We start from the raw sequence: 22,544 nt of genomic DNA on the forward strand, positions 1-22,544 counted from the left end.
TAGTTTTGGCTATTGTATGATTGATTATGTCTTTAATTTTAGCAATTGTTCCAGGAATCACATTGAAATTTCACAGACGATTAACTGTGAGGAACAAAGGGATATTTTCTTTTTTTTTTTAGATTTATTTATTTATTATATGTAAGTACACTGTAGCTGTCTTCAGACACTCCAGAAGAGGGCATCGGATCTTGTTACAGATGGTGTGAGCCACCATGTGGTTGCTGGGATTTGAACTCTGAACCTTCGGAAGAGCAGTCGAGTGCTCTTACCCACTAAGCCATCTCACCAGCCCCAAAGGGATATTTTCAATGCTGTCTATTTCTTGGTGAAATTTTTGAGCTGAAAACAGTTTCCTTTGGTATTTTCTTGAAGTCAATGGTCATCTCCTTACTGTCTGGTCCAGATTTCTGGCTTTCTAGGGAGATGTGGGCAGTGGGAAAATTCTACTTGCATTATTTTTTGAGTCATGCACAGCTGGCAATGGTGGAAATTTGGGCTTCTTAGCTTTGCACGGGTTACTGATTCTGTCTAAGCTTCTAATGGCTCCAGAAACTATTAAAACCAGGAGGTAATGAGAGGTGATAGTGGATTCTTCTCTAAGCTCTTCCTAAAATAGTGGTGGCATGTAGGCTTCACCTATCACTCCTGCAGGCTCCCCCAAGCCCTGTCACTCTGCTATTTTTGGATACTACTCATCATTTCAAAATCATGAGCGATGAATTTAGTTAAACTTATTTTTCACTTAGGTTAAATTTTTGGTGGTGAGAAAATGTTTCTCATAAGCTATATAAAAATCTAGCCATAATTCTTGTAGGTTTAATATTTTTTTATTTAATTGCTTAAGCATTGTTATGTCCTGAGATCAGTCTAGAGATATTTCTTAGAAGTGATGCTGAAATCAAGAAATCAAAATATCTGTGAACAATAATCCAATGTACACTGCAACTAAGAATCCCTGGTGCTCCTGGGTGAAGAGGCTCTCAAACAGATCTGTACAATATAATATTCTCCTTTCCACTTTTAATCTTTATATTTCTGTTTTGTTTGAATGTTTCTGAGGCAGGGTCTGCTATATCCACAGCTGTACTCAAACCTACTATGCAGTTTTGACTTTGACCTTGAGCTTCTGACCCTCCTACCTCTACTTCTCAAGGGTTGAGATTCCAGGTATGCATCACCACATCAGATTTAGGCTGTGTTGGAGATAGGCAGAAGGGCATGCATGCTAGGCAAGTGCTCTACCAGCTCCAGACCCTGTATTATAAGAAAAATTATAGTGATAATATTTTCACTTACTACATGTGCAGTTTTTTTCTAAAAGGTCTAAGTCAAAGAAAAAAAAACTCTCTAGGAATTAGAATTTGTTTGAAGGACTGTCAATCATGTCAGGCCCTGGCATGGGCATACTGCACACCCAACAGAACCGACAGAAGCTCCAGAAAAAGTGGTTCTTGGGTCCATGGGTTCCACTGAATACATTAAGTTATGATTCAGAGATACTGAGCCCAACTAGCTGGCTCAGTATAAGTTATACATTTTTTTTTTTTTTTTGGTTTTTCGAGACAGGGTTTCTCTGTGTAGCCCTGGCTGTCCTGGAACTCACTCTGTAGACCACTCAGAAATCCCCCTGCCTCTGCCTCCTGATTGCTGGGATTAAAGGCGTGTGCCACCACGCCTGGCTCTAGTTATACAGATTTGTTTATCTTTCACACCACAAGGGGACCATTGCCCAGTGTGATAGTTTGAGTGAGAAATGTCTCCCAGAGGTTCATGTATTTTAACTTTAGTCCATGGCTAGTGGTCCTGTTTGGGAAGGTTGTGAATCTTTAGTACCCAAAGTTTAGGAGCTGGAGCCATGCTGGGGAAGGTGATTGGGATGGGCATCCTTGAGATCTTACAGACTGTCCTTACTGTTTACTCTGTTCACCTACATGCAATGTGACCCGCTGGCTTCCCTTTGCACTACCTGCCCTGCCATGATGGACCCTCCTGGAATTTTAAGTCAAAATAAGCCATTAATTCCTAAAGTTGTTTGGCTAGGGTATTTTAGCAGCAAGAAAGGTAATCAATATACCAAATTTAGAAAACAGACCTAATTAGCCATCCTCAGTCAATTAGAGAATATTCATAAGCAAAGAAGCAAATTAAAAATTAAATATGAATCTCTTTACCCACTTCACTATTTAGTTCAGCACCAAAAGGAATTGTATATTAATGTCATCAGTGGTAAAAGGACATTGACAAGACTCTAGCCTGTGATGATGGGTTTAATTGAAACTCCAAGTAAAGGACACACTTCCTTATATTAGTCATGAAAAGTATGTACATTCATATGCATTACATTGTGAAGATGACTGTATGTATAAGTATAATTTGTTACTTTGTATTTATTTTTGCTTTGTTTAACTTTTGACTTATCTTAAAATTATATATGCACAATATATATATAATATATTCGAAATAAAAATAACAATACTTGTTATCTTTTGCATATATTTCTAGAACTTTATGTTGAATTGATATCAATCATTTCAGGAAAAAAAATTGGAAAGTGGTAAAAGGTAATGCCTCTAAAAATATTTATTTCTGCCCTTCCGCTCGACTCGAGACTCGAGCCCCGGGCTACCTTGCCAGCAGAGTCTTGCCCAACACCCGCAAGGGTCCACACGGGACTCCCCACGGGACCCTAAGACCTCTGGTGAGGGGATCACAGTGCCTGCCCCAATCCAATCGCGTGGAACTTGAGACTGCGGTACATAGGGAAGCAGGCTACCCGGGCCTGATCTGGGGCACAAGTCCCTTCCGCTCGATTCGAGACTCGAGCCCCGGGCTACCTTGACAGCAGAGTCTTGCCCAACACCCGCAAGGACCCACACGGGACTCCCCACGGGACCCTAAGACCTCTGGTGAGTGGATCACAGCGCCTACCCCAATCCAATCGCGTGGAACTTGAGACTGCGGTACATAGGGAAGCAGGCTACCCGGGCTTGATCTGGGGCACAAACCCCTTCCACTCCACTCGAGCCCCGGCTACCTTGCCAGCTGAGTCGCCTGACACCCGCAAGGGCCCACACAGGATTCCACACGTGATCCTAAGACCTCTAGTGAGTGGAACACAACTTCTGCCAGGAGTCTGGTTCGAACACCAGATATCTGGGTACCTGCCTTGCAAGAAGAGAGCTTGCCTGCAGAGAATACTCTGCCCACTGAAACTAAGGAGAGTGCTACCCTCCAGGTCTGCTCATAGAGGCTAACAGAGTCACCTGAAGAACAAGCTCTTAACAGTGACAACTAAAACAGCTAGCTTCAGAGATTACCAGATGGCGAAAGGCAAACGTAAGAATCCTACTAACAGAAATCAAGACCACTCACCATCATCAGAACGCAGCACTCCCACCCCACCTAGTCCTGGGCACCCCAACACAACCGAAAATCTAGACCCAGATTTAAAAACATTTCTCATGATGATGATAGAGGACATCAAGAAGGACTTTCATAAGTCACTTAAAGATTTACAGGAGAGCACTGCTAAAGAGTTACAGGCTCTTAAAGAAAAGCAGGAAAACACAGCCAAACAGGTGATGGAAATGAACAAAACCATACTAGAACTAAAAGGGGAAGTAGACACAATAAAGAAAACCCAAAGCGAGGCAACGCTGGAGATAGAAACCCTAGGAAAGAGATCTGGAACCATAGATGCGAGCATCAGCAACAGAATACAAGAAATGGAAGAGAGAATCTCAGGTGCAGAAGATTCCATAGAGAACATCTACACAACAGTCAAAGAAAATACAAAATGCAAAAGGATCCTAACTCAAAACATCCAGGTAATCCAGGACACAATGAGAAGACCAAACCTACGGATAATAGGAATTGATGAGAATGAAGATTTTCAACTTAAAGGGCCAGCTAATATCTTCAACAAAATAATAGAAGAAAACTTCCCAAACATAAAAAAAGAGATGCCCATGATCATACAAGAAGCATACAGAACTCCAAATAGACTGGACCAGAAAAGAAATTCCTCCCGACACATAATAATCAGAACAACAAATGCACTAAATAAAGATAGAATATTAAAAGCAGTAAGGGAGAAAGGTCAAGTAACATATAAAGGAAGGCCTATCAGAATTACACCAGACTTTTCACCAGAGACTATGAAAGCCAGAAGAGCCTGGACAGATGTTATACAGACACTAAGAGAACACAAATGCCAGCCCAGGGTACTATACCCGGCCAAACTCTCAATTACCATAGATGGAGAAACCAAAGTATTCCACGACAAAACCAAGTTCACACAATATCTTTCCACGAATCCAGCCCTTCAAAGGATAATAACAGAAAAGAAGCAATACAAGGACGGAAATCACGCCCTAGAACAACCAAGAAAGTAATCATTCAACAAACCAAAAAGAAGACAGCCACAAGAACAGAATGCCAACTCTAACAACAAAAATAAAAGGGAGCAACAATTACTTTTCCTTAATATCTCTTAATATCAATGGACTCAATTCCCCAATAAAAAGACATAGACTAACAGACTGGCTACACAAACAGGACCCAACATTCTGCTGCTTACAGGAAACCCATCTCAGGGAAAAAGACAGACACTACCTCAGAGTGAAAGGCTGGAAAACAATTTTCCAAGCAAATGGACTGAAGAAACAAGCTGGAGTAGCCATTTTAATATCGGATAAAATCGACTTCCAACCCAAAGTTATCAAAAAAGACAAGGAGGGACACTTCATACTCATCAAAGGTAAAATCCTCCAAGAGGAACTCTCAATTCTGAATATCTACGCACCAAATGCAAGGGCAGCCACATTCATTAGAGACACTTTAGTAAAGCTCAAAGCATACATTGCACCTCACACAATAATAGTGGGAGACTTCAACACACCACTTTCTTCAAAGGACAGATCGTGGAAACAGAAACTAAACAGGGACACAGTGAAACTAACAGAAGTTATGAAACAAATGGACCTGACAGATATCTACAGAACATTTTATCCTAAAACAAAAGGATATACCTTCTTCTCAGCACCTCACGGGACCTTCTCCAAAATTGACCATATAATTGGTCACAAAACAGGCCTCAATAGACACAAAAATATTGAAATTGTCCCATGTATCCTATCAGACCACCATGGCCTAAGACTGATCTTCAATAACAACATAAATAATGGAAAGCCAACATTCACGTGGAAACTGAATAACACTCTTCTCAATGATACCTTGGTCAAGGAAGGAATAAAGAAAGAAATTAAAGACTTTTTAGAGTTTAATGAAAATGAAGCCACAACGTACCCAAACCTATGGGACACAATGAAAGCATTTCTAAGAGGGAAACTCATAGCGCTGAGTGCCTCCAAGAAGAAACGGGAGACAGCACATACTAGCAGCTTGACAACACATCTAAAAGCCCTAGAAAAAAAGGAAGCAAATTCACCCAAGAGGAGTAGACGGCAGGAAATAATCAAACTCAGGGGTGAAATCAACCAAGTGGAAACAAGAAGAACTATTCAAAGAATTAACCAAACGAGGAGTTGGTTCTTTGAGAAAATCAACAAGATAGATAAACCCTTAGCTAGACTCACTAAAGGGCACAGGGACAAAATCCTAATTAACAAAATCAGAAATGAAAAGGGAAACATAACAACAGATCCTGAAGAAATCCAAAACACCATCAGATCCTTCTACAAAAGGCTATACTCAACAAAACTGGAAAACCTGGACGAAATGGACAAATTTCTGGACAGATACCAGGTACCAAAGTTGAATCAGGATCAAGTTGACCATCTAAACAGTCCCATATCACCTAAAGAAATAGAAGCAGTTATTAATAGTCTCCCAACCAAAAAAAGCCCAGGACCAGATGGGTTTAGTGCAGAGTTCTATCAGACCTTCAAAGAAGATCTAATTCCAATTCTGCACAAACTATTTCACAAAATAGAAGTAGAAGGTACTCTACCCAACTCATTTTATGAAGCCACTATTACTCTGATACCTAAACCACAGAAAGATCCAACAAAGATAGAGAACTTCAGACCAATTTCTCTTATGAATATCGATGCAAAAATCCTCAATAAAATTCTCGCTAACCGAATCCAAGAACACATTAAAGCAATCATCCATCCTGACCAAGTAGGTTTTATTCCAGGGATGCAGGGATGGTTTAATATACGAAAATCCATCAATGTAATCCATTATATAAACAAACTCAAAGACAAAAACCACATGATCATCTCGTTAGATGCAGAAAAAGCATTTGACAAGATCCAACACCCATTCATGATAAAAGTTTTGGAAAGATCAGGAATTCAAGGCCCATACCTAAACATGATAAAAGCAATCTACAGCAAACCAGTAGCCAACATCAAAGTAAATGGAGAGAAGCTGGAAGTAATCCCACTAAAATCAGGGACTAGACAAGGCTGCCCACTTTCTCCCTACCTTTTCAACATAGTACTTGAAGTATTAGCCAGAGCAATTCGACAACAAAAGGAGATCAAGGGGATACAAATTGGAAAAGAGGAAGTCAAAATATCACTTTTTGCAGATGATATGATAGTATATATAAGTGACCCTAAAAATTCTACCAGAGAACTCCTAAACCTGATAAACAGCTTCGGTGAAGTAGCTGGATATAAAATAAACTCAAACAAGTCAATGGCCTTTCTCTATACAAAGAATAAACAGGCTGAGAAAGAAATTAGGGAAACAACACCCTTCTCAATAGTCACAAATAATATAAAATATCTTGGCGTGACTCTAACTAAGGAGGTGAAAGATCTGTATGATAAAAACTTCAAATCTCTGAAGAAAGAAATTAAAGAAGATCTCAGAAGATGGAAAGATCTCCCATGCTCATGGATTGGCAGGATCAACATTGTAAAAATGGCTATCTTGCCAAAAGCAATCTACAGATTCAATGCAATCCCCATCAAAATTCCAACTCAATTCTTCAACGAATTGGAAGGAGCAATTTGCAAATTTGTCTGGAATAACAAAAAACCTAGGATAGCAAAAAGTCTTCTCAAGGATAAAAGAACCTCTGGCGGAATCACCATGCCAGACCTAAAGCTTTACTACAGAGCAATTGTGATAAAAACTGCATGGTACTGGTATAGAGACAGACAAGTAGACCAATGGAATAGAATTGAAGATCCAGAAATGAACCCACACACCTATGGTCACTTGATCTTCGACAAGGGAGCTAAAACCATCCAGTGGAAGAAAGACAGCATTTTCAACAATTGGTGCTGGCACAACTGGTTGTTATCGTGTAGAAGAATGCGAATCGATCCATACTTATCTCCTTGTACTAAGGTCAAATCTAAGTGGATCAAGGAACTTCACATAAAACCAGAGACACTGAAACTTATAGAGGAGAAAGTGGGGAAAAGCCTTGAAGATATGGGCACAGGGGAAAAATTCCTGAACAGAACAGCAATGGCTTGTGCTGTAAGATCGAGAATCGACAAATGGGACCTAATGAAACTCCAAAGTTTCTGCAAGTCAAAAGACACCGTCAATAAGACAAAAAGACCACCAACAGATTGGGAAAGGATCTTTACCTATCCTAAATCAGATAGGGGACTAATATCCAACATATATAAAGAACTCAAGAAGGTGGACTTCAGAAAATCAAATAACCCCATTAAAAAATGGGGCTCAGAACTGAACAAAGAATTCTCACCTGAGGAATACCGAATGGCAGAGAAGCACTTGAAAAAATGTTCAACATCCTTAATCATCAGGGAAATGCAAATCAAAACAACCCTGAGATTCCACCTCACACCAGTCAGAATGGCTAAGATCAAAAATTCAGGTGACAGCAGATGCTGGCGAGGATGTGGAGAAAGAGGAACACTCCTCCATTGTTGGTGGGAGTGCAGGCTTGTACAACCACTCTGGAAATCAGTCTGGCGGTTCCTCAGAAAACTGGACATAGTACTACCGGAGGATCCAGCAATACCTCTCCTGGGCATATATCCAGAAGATGCCCCAACAGGTAAGAAGGACACATGCTCCACTATGTTCATAGCAGCCTTATTTATAATAGCCAGAAGCTGGAAAGAACCTAGATGCCCCTCAACAGAGGAATGGATACAGAAAATGTGGTACATCTACACAATGGAGTACTACTCAGCTATTAAAAAGAATGAATTTATGAAATTCCTAGCCAAATGGATGGACCTGGAGGGCATCATCCTGAGTGAGGTAACACATTCACAAAGAAACTCACACAATATGTATTCACTGATAAGTGGATATTAGCCCCAAACCTAGGATACCCAAGATATAAGATATAATTTGCTAAACACATGAAACTCAAGGAGAATGAAGACTGAAGTGTGGACACTATGCCCCTCCTTAGATTTGGGAACAAAACACCCATGGAAGGAGTTACAGAGACGGAGTTTGGAGCTGAGATGAAAGGATGGACCATGTAGAGACTGCCATAGCAAGGGATCCACCCCATAATCAGCATCCAAACGCTGACACCATTGCATACACTAGCAAGATTTTATTGAAAGGACGCAGATGTAGCTGTCTCTTGTGAGACTATGCCGGGGCCCAGCAAACACAGAAGTGGATGCTCACAGTCAGCTAATGGATGGATCATAGGGCTCCCAATGGAGGAGCTAGAGAAAGTAGCCAAGGAGCTAAAGGGATCTGCAACCCTATAGGTGGAACAACATTATGAGCTAACCAGTACCCCGGAGCTCTTGACTCTAGCTGCATATATATCAAAAGATGGCCTAGTCGGCCATCACTGGAAAGAGATGCCCATTGGACTTGCAAACTTTATATGCCCCAGTACAGGGGAATACCAGGGCCAAAAAGGGGGAGTGGGTGGGCAGGGGAGTGGGGGTGGGTGGATATGGGGGACTTTTGGTATAGCATTGGAAATGTAAATGAGTTAAATACCTAATAAAAAATGGAAAAAAAAATATTTATTTCTGCCGGGTGTGGTGGCGCACGCCTTTAATCCCAGCACTTGGGAGACAGAGGCAGGTGGATTTCTGAGTTTGAGGCTAGCCTGGTCTACAAAGTGAGTTCCAGGACAGCCAGGGCTACACAGAGAAACCCTGTCTCGAAAAACCAAAAAAAAAAAAAAAAAGTAATCAAAAAAAATCTTTATTTCTTTTTCTGTTTTTAGCTCTTTCATTTTTCACGTTATTAATTTATTTAGTGTATATAACTGTGGATTAACAGAAGCCATCTAGGAAGGGCTATGGCAAGCAAATGAGTTTCCTGGGATGGCTCACCATTTTGCATGGTTGTGATGGGTGCACTCTGGAGGGGTATGCTCCCAGAGACTACATCCCAGGATTGCTTCTTGCTGCTGATATGCCTTTCCTATCACTATTATATAGCCTAATGATTCTTGGGCATCAGCCCACCCTATTGGGCAGATTTCCTGCAGATCAACATGAAATTGAATTTTTATGAATTAATACTATTTAGATGAATTAATGATTTTATAGAATTCCTGTTTTGATTAAAATAATTTTAGGAAGAAAGTTTAAGGAGATGCTTTTAGCTGTTTTGCCAGAAAGATGAAATATAGTTGAAATTAAAAATAGAATGTGCTCCCTCCTCATAAAATAATAAATAAAGGCTACATAATAAGGAATACAATATATTACACTGAGAAATATGCTTGGACAGATTTGTTATCAAGGAAAAAATATTCATTCTAGGTTAGATCCAAGAATGAAGCCATAGGTGTCCACTATGATACAGCAAGTTTATGTGAAACTGTTGCTTTGAACTTATAATGAGCTTATAGAATGGAACACTGCTTTGAACTTACTATCAACATTCTTCTGTAACTCCCCTTTTGTGTAATATTTTATCTATGAGGTAATTTTATTAAGAACTTTTGTTTAAGAAGGTATAAAAAGGCTGAGAGAAGAAATAAAGTGTGGCTGTTTGGGATCTGCTCCATCTACCAAGTGTATATATGTATATATGATGTATATATGTATATATGTCTGTCTGTCTGTCTCTCTCTGTCTCTATGCATATGTGTATATATAAGTATGCATATGCACTTGTGAAATTGATGAAACAGGTGGTTTTGGAGAGAGAGAGAAAGAGAGAGAGAGAGAGAGAGAGAGAGAGAGAGAGAGAGAGAGAGAGAAAGAGAAAATGAATAATCCTTCAGCACTTTTGGTGTTATTGTCAATGTCTCTGGTATGGTGTCCTGGGGCAAAGGTGTCCAACAAACAAATGCCTGCTTCTGAGTCTAACCACCTTTCTCTTCTTAATACTGGCCTTATGAAAACCTTAACTCAAGATAATACCTCCCCCTCTGTCTGTCTGTCTGTCTGTCTGTCTGTCTGTCTGTCTCTCTTTCACACACACACACACACACACACACACACACACACACACACACACACACACAGCCTTACTCATTCAGGAGTGGAAGGCAGGGTAGGAAGGGTTTGGGTCCTGTTGCAGCTCATCTGAACATGTAGAGGCAAGATTCAAAAATGATTTGATGATAGCCCTGAGGCTATATGACATTTATTTAAAGTTCATGACTGTTTTACATTTTCCAACATTCTTCCCAGGGCTTGGAATTTTTTGTTACCTTAGACAAACCAACCAACCAACAAACAAACATGGACTCTTCTCTCTCATCATGTTCATATTTCCCCAGGTGGAAAAATGGCTGAGCTCCATGGTGTTGCCCTAGCTTGTGCATTGGATAAACTATGGAGTGTTAAGTGGCTCCCTGCTTTCCCCACAGCTGTCTCCTGCTGTAAGACCCATGTGGATAGTCTAGGTCCATAACAAAGCTTTCCTGTGAGTCTTATCAGATGTTATAGCAAGTCTCCTTGACAAAGCTTTAAATTCTAGGCAGTTAGTCGTTTTCTCAAATGGAGCTAGGAAGGATGTTAGTCCCTGGATGATGAGCTTTGAATGTTTCATTAGGAGCTCTTCCATTCAGAGGATCTTGCGTTGATTTATGAAATATTGCACAGTCTGGTGTCATTCTGTTACTTTGCTTTTCTCTTTTTCCATGGAACTCACCAGTGGGAAATTCCTTGGATTTTGCAACCACAAATTAGTGTGTGTTTTAATAGATAGCATAGTGAATTTGCTTCGTTGCCACTGCGATGACGATACCTCAGCCCGCAAGTTACATAATTGATTATCAATACTCCCTGTACTAAACTCCCTGATTACTGAGGTTCAATGGAGGAGGCGTGCTGATTTCCACTGGTTTGTTGAAGCAAATATGAGGATTTTGAGTAATTAAGGCTCTCTATAATATGTTCAAAATTAGAAAAATCATATGTGTCTCAGCATCACAGGGTGTGAGCTTGTCATGAGCTCTGCTAAGTGGCATCTGCAGACAGAGGCCTATGTAAGAACTCATTAAAAGAAAAAGATTTGGAGCCAGATCAATTTGGTTTCAGATTTTGCCTGTCATAGATTAGCTAAATGACCTTGGTCATGTTAATGAACCATGCTGGGACTCAGTCACATGTCAATTACAATACTATCTGACTAATAGATGTTGCTAAGATGATCACATGATGTTACACATGGAATAAGCTTCATACAATGCCTGGCACATGATAATTAATGCCATTTTTCCTGCCTTATCATTAGATTTACTTGGTTGAAATATTTCATTTAAGTGGCATTTTATTACTGTGACAGCAGTGTTTATCTCTGATGAAAAGCTGGATTACAGCTTCTATCCTCTTTACTGAGATGGCAGAGGTGGACATCATAAAGAGCTGTTTGGACTCTGTGTTCTACCACTTTCTCCTCACAAGTTCATATAAGCAGTTTACACTTTGTGAGGTTCTTGTCCAAAATAGTGATCTTTTTGTTAAATAAGTTGTTTTTCCCATAAACTACACAATGTTTTGACAGTGTCATGCTGATTCCTTGACCCTGAGAGAACACATTTCCTCAGGACCACCTTGGGTCTTGTAGGAAAGTTAACTTAGCTTCAAATGCTGCTCCAGATATGCCAGTCCTGCATGAAATGGCCTGTCAGTCATGTGAGACTTAATCGCAAACCCATCTGAAGCCTCAGCAAACTTCTTGACTTGTCTGAGGTGATTTACTGCAGGAATCTCACACAACCCAGAACAGATGGCAAATTTTGTGCCCTAAGCAATGTAGCTCCTCCTTTTTGCCCAATATGCACTCCCTTCCCCAGTTTAGGGACTACTATATGCTTTCCCTGCTTGTTACCAGTGTGGGTATTCTCCTATACCCATCTGCCCTTGGGATTTGCTGCAACAGCATCAATAATATCGAGTAGGATGAGATACATTTTGCGATAACTATAGCATAGAAACTTCCAAGTGCTTTCGGGACATGAGATGGTCAAGGATTCTCAGCAGCCAAGAGACAGCAAGTTTAGCAGCACATTGTGTGTCCAGGAACATAGCTAATGTCTGATTTGTTCACGGGAAGGGAACAGGCATTACCCTGCAGATTAGAGTTTCTAGGACATGTCTTCTTCAGACTCAGGTATTATCTGTTGAATTTAATTGCCACTTAATTTGCTACATTTCACCTCCAGCTGTGAATTAGTCCACTCATGAAAAGGTAATTTCTTTTTTAACATTGAAGAAAATAGTATACTAGTGTATCTTCATATACTTACTGTTCATTTTTGAGGATAGGTATATGTTTTCTCTCTGTCTCTTTTTGTCTGTCTGTCTTTCCCTCTCCCTCTGTCTCTCTATCTATCTCTCTGTGGTATGTGAGTTTGTGCACATGTACAAGTGTGTGCACATACATATGTGTGGATGTGTGTGTGGAGGCTAGACTACAACCTCAGATGCCATTTATTCCTCAAGCAGTCCGTTTGAGATGGGGTCTCTCATGGCTTGGAGCTACCTTCCAAATAAGGTAGGGTAGCTGGCTGTCAAGTTCCTGGGATCTGTCTGCCTCCCTTTTTCCAGTGCTAGGATTATAAATTTATGCCACCAAACGTAGCTTTGAAAATGTGTGTTCTGGGGAATGACCTTAGGTCCCTGTGTTTCCAAGGCAGGCACTTTATCCACCTTCTCTCCCCAAGCCCTGCGTTTTATTCTAAATCATATAGAACCTTTATCAGTGTGGAACACGAGGCTGAGGAAGTGAAACTGGGTTATGTAGACATGAAACCCTCCCTCAATGAACAGACTAAATTTTTCTGTAAATTATTGGAGTCAAGGTCTTTATATCATTTGTTACTCAAGACTCCATCAGAAGTTTGGATTGCCAAGGAAAGTATTTCTAACTTGAACAATGTTCTGTAGAGCTGAAATTCTGGTTACTTCCATCCATTTTGCAATAACAGGGAAACATGATTTAGGCTGTAAAGTGGGTTGGAGTGTAATCAGGCAGAGAAATGTACTTTCAAGGAAGGATCTTTCAACAGCTGCATCAAACAATTCAGACTCTCTATCTGCTACATTTAGCCCAAAGAGCAAACTATATGATCACAGACACAGTTAAGTCTCAGTACGGTCACCCAAACAAATGATAAATTAGTGCTTATAAGGTGTTCATAGCACTCTAGAAGGAAATTGATGCTAAAGCCTAAGTCCTCGGTCTTTGCACTTAAACAGAAGCAAAACATCATTCTAGTATCCTACTTAGTGTTGTGTTATTCTTAACTTAAAAACACCATCTTCTACCTACTGAAAGTAGAATGAAAATTTTCCTATGCTGAAAGAAAGGAGGGGAGACATCTTTTGAAAGGCAGCTACACAGAGGATGATTATGTAGCCAAGTTTTTATTGAAAGAGTTCGGGGAAGGGATATGAGGGCAAAGGCAAGAAGAACAGTTAGCCACACTGTTACTGTCATGTGGATATTGATGAAGATGCCAGAAATGTCGACCAGGGCAAAGGTAGCCCTGTAGTAAATTGTGCTAAGTAAACTGGACACAGAGGAGATGGAATTAGGTCCATTACCTCTCACTGTGTACAGAAGTAAACTCAAAATGAATTGAAGACCTTAACATAAGAACAGAAACTTTGAAACAGATAGCAGAGCATAGTGGAAACTTCTGATGGACACAGGGAAGGAATTTCTGAGTCCTTCAACAGCAAAAGAGAGAGAACTAAAAAGCGACAAATGATACTACATGAAATTAAAAGCTTCTGCACAAGAGAGGAAACAACAAGTGGAGAGGCATCCTACAGAAGAGAAAGTCTGTCAACACCTTTGACAGAAGTTTAGTACTCAAATACACAAAGAGCTGAAAATCTAAACAACCCCTCATCAAATAGTTCACCAGGGAAGTCAGTATAGAAATTCCTTAGAAACTAAAACCAAACCAAACCAAGCAACCAAGCAACCAAGGAACCAACCAACCAACCAACCAACCAACTAATTAACCAACTAAAAATATAAATAAAAAAGCCAAAACAGAATTACCTCATAACCCAACTGTACCACACCTGGGGCTACACCTGAAGGACTGGTAGCACAGCACAGAGACACCCACACATGTACTATTCACAGTCACATTCTGCAATCAGCTCAGTTGTCTGTTGACAGAGTATGTATGTATGTATGTATGTATGTATGTATGTATGTATATATGTATAATATATAGGGCTAACGAGATAGAAAGAGGGGCCAGGAGATTGATACTGAAACTCATCACTTCATACAATGTATAACATCAATAAGAATTAAAAAGAGAGGATCAAGATGAGCAAACATCATGAAGTTTAAATACTTATACAGGTCTCTGATAATTTTAACTTTTATTCATAATTTATCAGACTAAATAAGTAGTTGTCCCAACTAGACCATCAACCATTTTAATTTTACCAGTCAGCATCATTTCTGTTTTGATATATGTTACATATCTCCTTCCTGCTGTATATCACTACATGAAAAAAAAAATCTACCCCAACCTTCCCTCTTTAGAATGGAGGAAGGATAGAAAGAATGTAGGAAGTGTCATGGCTAAGAAGAAGGTTAGAAAAATACCGGAGGATCCAGCAACACCTCTCCTGAAGATGTCCCAACCAGTAAGAAGGACACATGCTCCACTATGTTCATAGCAGCCTTATTTATAATAGCCAGAAGCTGGAAAGAACCCAGATGCCCCTCAACAGAGGAATAGATACAAAAAATGTGATACATTTACACCATGGAGTACTACTCAGCTATTAAAAAGAATGAATTTATGAAATTCCTAGGCAAATGGATGGACCTGGAGGGCATCATCCTGAGTGAGGTAACCCAATCACAAAGGAACTCACACAATATGTACTCACTGATAAGTGAATATTAGCCCAGAAACTTAGGCTACCCAAGATATAAGATACAATTTGCTAAACACATGAAACTCAAGAAGAACGAAGACCAAAGTGTGTACACTTTGCCCCTTCTTAGAGTTGGGAACAAAACACCCATGGAAGGAGTTACAGAGACAAAATTTGGAGCTGTGACAAAAGGATGGACCATCTAGTGATTGCCATATCCAGGGATCCATCCCATAATCAGCTTCCAAACGCTGACACCATTGCATACACTAGCAAGATTTTGCTGAAAGGACCCAGATATAGCTGTCTCTTGTGAAACTATGCAGGGGCCTAGCAAACACAGAAGTGGATGCTCACAGTCAGCTATTGAATGGATCACAGGGCCCCCAATGGAGGAGCTAGAGAAAGCACCCAAGGAACTAAAGGGAACTGCAATCCTATAGGTGGAACAACAATATGAACTAACCAGTACCCTGGAGCTCTTGTCTCTAGCTGCATATGTATCAAAAGATGGCCTAGTCGGCCATTACTGGAAAGAGAGGCCCACTGGACTTGCAAACTTTATATGCTCCAGTACAGGGAGGGGAATGCCAGGGCCAAAAAGTGGGAGTGGGTGGGTAGGGGAGTGGGGGGGTGGGTATGGGGGACTTTTGGGATAGCATTGGAAATGTAAATGAGGAAAATACCTAATAAAAAGAAAATTAAAAAAAATACAGGATAAAGGTCTTGCTTTAGAAATCTTCAGATGGGGAGTTAATGCGTGTGTTTGTATTTGTGTGTGTGTTCTTATGTGTTTGGCCCACATTTGTGTATGTATGCCTGTTAGGCTCAAAGTTGACTTTGGATGTTTTCCTTAATAATTTCACCTTGTATATTGAACTAAGGTCTCATCGTTGAACCCAGAATTTTCAGATTCATCTCTCTCTAACAGCTTGTCTCTGCATCTTGCATTGGCAATTACAGGCTGACTGCCATGTCTACTGGCTTTTATGTGAGTGCTAGGAATCTAAACTCTGGATGTCAGGGATGCAAGCCTAGTGCTTTAGCCACTGAGGCAGTCCTACATTCAAAATTTCCTCAGAGATTGACTTTATTTTCAGCAAATGATCTGTGAGCTACCTCTGTAATAGCAGTATATTGAAAAGGTCTGTACCTTCAGACACTTAAGACAATATAGTTTGGTGAGATCAAAGGTAGATCACTGTAATTGTGTGAATTTATTTGCACTGATTTCAGTATGAGATTGTTAAGCATTAATGGTAGCAGAGTAGGCTCAGGGTAGAAAATTAGACTGTCCACCCTGGAGTCAGACTGGCCTGCTGTGGCCTGAAGAGAGCAAGGAGGCTACATATTTATCCAATGAGATGAGGATCTGGTTCCTCTGCTAATGTTAACTTCAATTTTCTTGTAAAATTTATTTTCTGTGATTTCTCATTTCCAAAATTCTGTTAACGAAACCCTTTGCAAGTCTGGTGGATTGAGGTCAGCTGCTGGCCTGAAAACCCAGTCAAGGTGGGATCATTTTGTTGCTATAAGAAAACATTTTTCTAAGTAACAAATGAATACTTTACAAATAAATCTTTGGAAAAATTCTTATAAATTGCTTACATAGATTTCTTCACCACATACAAGTGTAAAGTCAAAATAAATAGGCAAACACTCACACACACACACACACACACACACACACACACACACACACACACACAAACTCCATGGAAACTAATCATGAGAATACTTTCAAAACCCATTTCTTTTCAAATAGAAAGATTAAAAGTTTGTTTCTCCTGCTCTGTTTTCTTCAAGCACTATGTGAGGTTCATTTTTCCCTGTACAGACTCGTTTCAGCTTCTGTCTGGCTTCATGGTTAGCTAGATCAACTCAGCTCAGCAAACATACCCACAAGCTTCCTTTTACCATTGCATCACAGTGGGAGATAACATTTGAAACTAAGACTGTCAATAAGGAATTCACTTCTTACCTTGTCAGAAGGTTTGAAAGGATTTCCTTGCCCACTAATTCCACCGCTGATACTAAATCCAAGCCCAGGATTCTTTTCTATCCTCACACAGAACTAAGAAAAAAAAAACACACACACAAAAAGTCACCAACTAGCCATTACAACTAAATATTTTCCAACAAGGTTTGCAATTCACTCATGTTTCATAGTGAGCCCGTGTTGATCTAGTGTAAACAACACAAACTCCATTAAAGGGGTAATGTCTCTCTATGCCTCTATATGTCAGAAAGTGGCTTTAGATGTCCAGTATACCTCAGGAGCTTACTGGGCAGTATCTGTCATTCTATACACATGTCCAGGCTACTTAGAAAAGACTGTACAGACAAGCGAGACAAAGCAGAGATAGAAATTTAAATATGGTCGTGAAGGACACCTTTGGAAGGCCTGGTAGCATTTAGGGATGTTAGGGCTTTTAGTTTGAGAAAGGATCCACAAATAGGGGATTGAAATGAAAGTGAAGCCCTGGGGGAAAAAGGAATTGAGTTTTGTAGCAGTTGCTGAGATGAGAGAGGGAAGAATAGAGGGAAAACATTATAGTCATGAGGTTAGAGAGTGTGGTCCATGAGACAGAGACTGGGCAGGAACAGTGCCCAGGGCTGTGGAGAATTTGGTCTAGTACTATGCTGTTATTTTCTTAGGTATCAGACAGTTTTAGATGGATGCCTACTGTTGGCAGAGGCTGCAATTCAGTGGAACGGGTGTTTATGTTAATGTAGGCTGTGGATGGAACATCTGCAGACAGGAAGCTAGCAGGATGACATCCAGAAACCTCAACAGATGAGGGCATCTGGGTGATCCTGAGCTGAGGGTGAGTTGCTAGTGAAGGAAAATACTGGCTTTGAATATAGGGTGGGGCAGGGTGATCCCAGATGATGGCAGCCTTGTGACTAAGAGGCAGCATTCTGTTGTTAAATGAAGAGAAAGGAGATTCATAAATGATAGGTACAGAGCAAGCAGGGGAGCCCTGTGGTACCAGATGGCAGCAGTGAGGTGACTGACAGGTCAAGGAAAAAAAAACGGTGGGGTACACACTGGCAAGAGCTTTGTAATTAAATAAACACACAGAAGAAAAGTTCTTAAAGATGATTGAACGACTGGCTGATTAAGCAACTTTATGCCTCTGGCTAGCACTCACTCACCCTCTTAACCTGTTAAACTCCAATGCCAAAGCACTCTATCTTTCTATTTTAAACACGTCTCTAGTCTCTCTTCTTAGATGGTTTAAGATAAACACGAATCACATTTCATACTTAATTAAGATGTATTCTAGGTACCAGACTTTGGATGAACTAATCCTACTCAGAGGCACCGGCCTTAGTATACTTACTGTTCTTGTTCCTAAAATGACATCTGACCGGCTTGTGGTTCTTTTGTAGCACAAGGGAAAAAAAAATCTTCCACTAATGTGATTTCTATTTTCAACTCATCAGCCAGTAATTTCTAAATTATAAGTAAGCACAATTGCAAGGAACACTTTTTCATATTTCACTTTAAAGATACACTTAATTGCAACTTCTCCTTCAAGTGATCTAGATTTGTTAAAGCTAGTTTTTATAGGGTAGCAAAAATTAGCTTATAATGGTTTATAATTTACATGACTCAAAACCTATGAGCATGAAGATAAAACAGTTTGATGTAGCTGGAGGGAATACTTAGCTGTATTTTATGTAGCACTTTCCCTCCTTACTACTATTTATTAACTAGAAAATGACAGAAAAACATCCCATGTATTTGCTCACAGGCGCATGCACTTTCCCTCATTTGTGGATCTTAGATTTTTTTTTATAGACACGCATATATACATATGGCACAAGGTAAATGCAGAACTATCTAAAGCAGTGGTTCTCAACCTGTGTGTTGAGACCCCTTTAGGGGTTGTCAAACAACCCTTTCACAGGGGTCACCTAAGACCACCAGAAATACAAGAAAACATAGATCTTTACATTATGACTCATAACAGTAGCAAAACTTCATATAGGAAGTAACAAGAAAATTAATTTTATGGTTGGGGCTCACCACAATACGAGGGCTATATTAAAGGGTCGCAGCATTAGGAAGATTGAGGACCACTGATCTCAGGGAAGAAGAGGTTTATGGGAAGGGGTGGTAAGAGTGGAAGAAAGGTTATGCAAAGGAAGAAACTATTTTTTTTATATGAAAACATCCTTGTGAAACTCCAGTACTGTGTACAATGATGAACATGGACACACACACAGACACACAGATACACACACACACACACTCATGTGTTCACACTCACATGGACACACACAGACATGAAAACATACACATCACACATGTACACTCATATGGTCACACACAGACGTGAACACACAGACTCACTCATGCACACTCACATTGACACATGCACACTCATATGGACACTTACACACATGTACACTCATGCATGCACACATGGACACATACAAAAGTATCTATTCAACAACAGCATCATCATCAACAACAACAAATATGACTCTATCTCATAAAAGTTGTACATAAATAACATGAAAGGTGTGCTTCCTGGCTTCCCTCAGGTCACTATAATACGTGGATAATTTCCATAAGTAGACTCCAGTCATCCTTTTTAAAGGAAGTGATTATATCTAATTTATATCACTGAAAATCTAGAATGTGCTAAAAAGCTAAGGAAAACAGTGTTTCCGGTACCAGCTCTGGGGAGCATTCTCAGTACATTTTTAACAATTTAAATAGTAAAGATGACGCTTGTTTCACTGTGACAAACAGACATCAGCTGTGATCTGCAGCTCAGCTATTTCTAGAATGCTCACATGTATCCGATCGATGGGTGGTGACTGGGGCCTCCTAAAGCCTCTGGGATGGAAGATTTCTCTTGTGATGAGGGGTTTCATCTGCCTGCTGTGGCCCAAGGAGGAGAGAGAGAAAACCTCATAGTCAAGAGAAGCTGAAAAGAACTGGAACACAGTGTTTTTTACAAAAGACCTTGGAGTTAATAAATAGCTTATTTAGTGAAAATCAGTATTTCAATTTTCCCTTCAGAGACAATAATGAGATGTCTGTCCAAAGCACAGGGAGTCTATGTGCTTCCTGCATGCTGCTTGACTGGATACTTCTGGTCTGTGTTGATCTCACTGTAATTAGAACAGTAGGTTTCAGAGAAACCTGCTTATGGAACACACTAGGGAGGGGAAAACAAGTGTCAAGAATATCAGTAAGGGCAGCTCTACCTAAAGACCTTCATTCAGGGATGAAAGGAGTGAGCATGGAAAGTCAGGTCTAAGGATTTCCTTTTGAAGGATGGGAATATTGTAAAATTATATTACAGTGATGCTACTCAGCTATATAAATATTAATGTACGACCTGTGTACTTTAAAACCACCCACTTTTGGGATGTAAATTATATGTATAATGTAGTTAAAAACAGCAAGATCATCATGACCAAAAGACAGATCAGTAAGGAAGAGAAGGCAATGTGAGCAGAGGTTAGACCCTCACGGACATTATACTATCCTGTAAGGGTACAAGCAGGGGCTAGACCCATGGGGACATTATACTATCCTGTAAAGGTTGAAAACAAGTTCAACAATCTATTGAAAGCCAATAAACCATTTTAAGTAGAGAAGTGTAATGGCATAGATTCCATTTAAAAAAGCTAGTTCTGGCAGCAGAACAGATCAGAGGGAGTTACACTGGAAAGAGACCATTTAGGAGGTTTCAGGAGTAGTTGGAGTGGGAGGGGTATGGGTGGCAAGGAAACTGGGAAGCTTAGGATATTCATGATAGAGGTCCTTTGGATTGGAGGTGAGAAAAGAGGAATCAGACACTTTTGATCATAGCAGAAGGCTGAATAGAAGGCCCTTGAATGGGAAATGAACATCTGGAGAAAGGCAGGCGTGTGGAAGAAAGGGCAGGTGAAGAAAGTTGACAGCTCTTTTGACCATGTTTATCAAGTGCTTGAAAAACCCAGGTGGAGAGTGGTGGAAGACATCACTCAGCCAGTGTATTCAGACAGTTGAAGTACAGGAGGGAGGACCAGGACTGGAGATAGAGAGTTGAGAGTCATTCAGCTTGGGGCTGAATGCTGTCATTAAAGGAATGGTGTGGATAGAGAGACAGGACACTGGGTTACTCCAGTACTTAGTGGTCATCTCAGGATGAAAGTTTGTGAGTAATCCTGAAAAATGATTTCATCATACAAGCCCATGAAGCAGTGGCTGAGAGATGATGACCTCAGACATTTCTTTCAGTTGGCTTCTGTCTTATAACCTGCTGGAAGTGTGTGTAAGACTTCAGGGGAGGTTTGCAGCTCTTGGAGTGCCTGAAGAAAGCTATATTATGTTAAATGATATAAGAAAAAGGCTTATAAAAGCCTGTTAAAATGACATATTACTTATCAAAGTCTGCAAGGAAATAATATCTTAAGTTCCTTAGAATGGTTTTTTATAAACAACAAACTAACAAATGGTGGTGACGTTGAAAGAGAAGCAGTCTTGTGTCATGTGTACACATGTAATTTAGTGCATTATGGAGAAGAGTGAGTCCTCTGACTTAGCTGTCTCACTTCTGAGCAAGTAGTTAAAGGAAGTGTGCTAATCACACTAAAGAGAAGCCTGCACATCTGTGTTTACCACAGAGCTATGCCTGGATGAACAGACAAAGAAAACGTGAGGTGCACAGTTACAGACAGTGGAATGTGACTTGACTCTGCAGAATGAAACCCAGGTATTTGCAGTGAGATGGACGGAACCGGACAACCCTATGTTAAGTGAAGTAAACCAGAGACAGAAAGATGAGCCTTACATTGAGGCTTCAAAAAGTCAACAAGAACATGGAACAATGTTTTCTAGAGTTTGGATATTAGCAGAATGAAGGTGGATAAAGCAAGCTGTACTAGATTAGTGTATTAGATTAGTTCAGTGTGTCTGAACCCTACTAATAAATACAATTAGTACATGCTAAGAAAAAATATAGGGCAACACATTTTCAGGAGCCTCTTTCTTGTATTTCTCAATAAGGCCTTGCTTGCTTACCCTTTGGAGGAAAGGAAAAGAAAAACAAGAGAAAATTCTAATTTTTAGATTAAAAGGCAATGATTTAATTAAGACAGCACACATGGAATGGTTGGGCTGTATGCTATTTTCTCCGACTCCTTCAGAGATATCTTATTCCCCACTCAGCCCACTTTACTCCATAAAGTATTTGTAAATATTTTCTGATAATTTTATCCAAAAGCCTCAGAACAATGATGCTGTCTCTTATAGTTCATCATTTGGCAAAG

General features: G+C 40.1%; 1 protein-coding gene across 19 annotated transcripts in view; it reads right to left on the minus strand.

The window, feature by feature from the left end:
* Positions 1-22,544, minus strand: part of Lrrc7 (leucine rich repeat containing 7) — a 494,798-nt gene that overhangs the window by 42,785 nt on the left and 429,469 nt on the right. For all 19 annotated transcript variants that reach the window (NM_001370782.1, NM_001370781.1, NM_001291453.2 and 16 more), the window contains one exon: positions 17,245-17,337. In NM_001370782.1, the coding sequence (NP_001357711.1) occupies positions 17,245-17,337 (93 nt within the window). Of the gene's footprint in view, positions 1-17,244; positions 17,338-22,544 lie in introns of those variants that run through there.

This window comes from Mus musculus, chromosome 3 (assembly GCF_000001635.26).
Source record: "Mus musculus strain C57BL/6J chromosome 3, GRCm38.p6 C57BL/6J".
Lineage (NCBI taxonomy): Eukaryota > Metazoa > Chordata > Mammalia > Rodentia > Muridae > Mus > Mus musculus.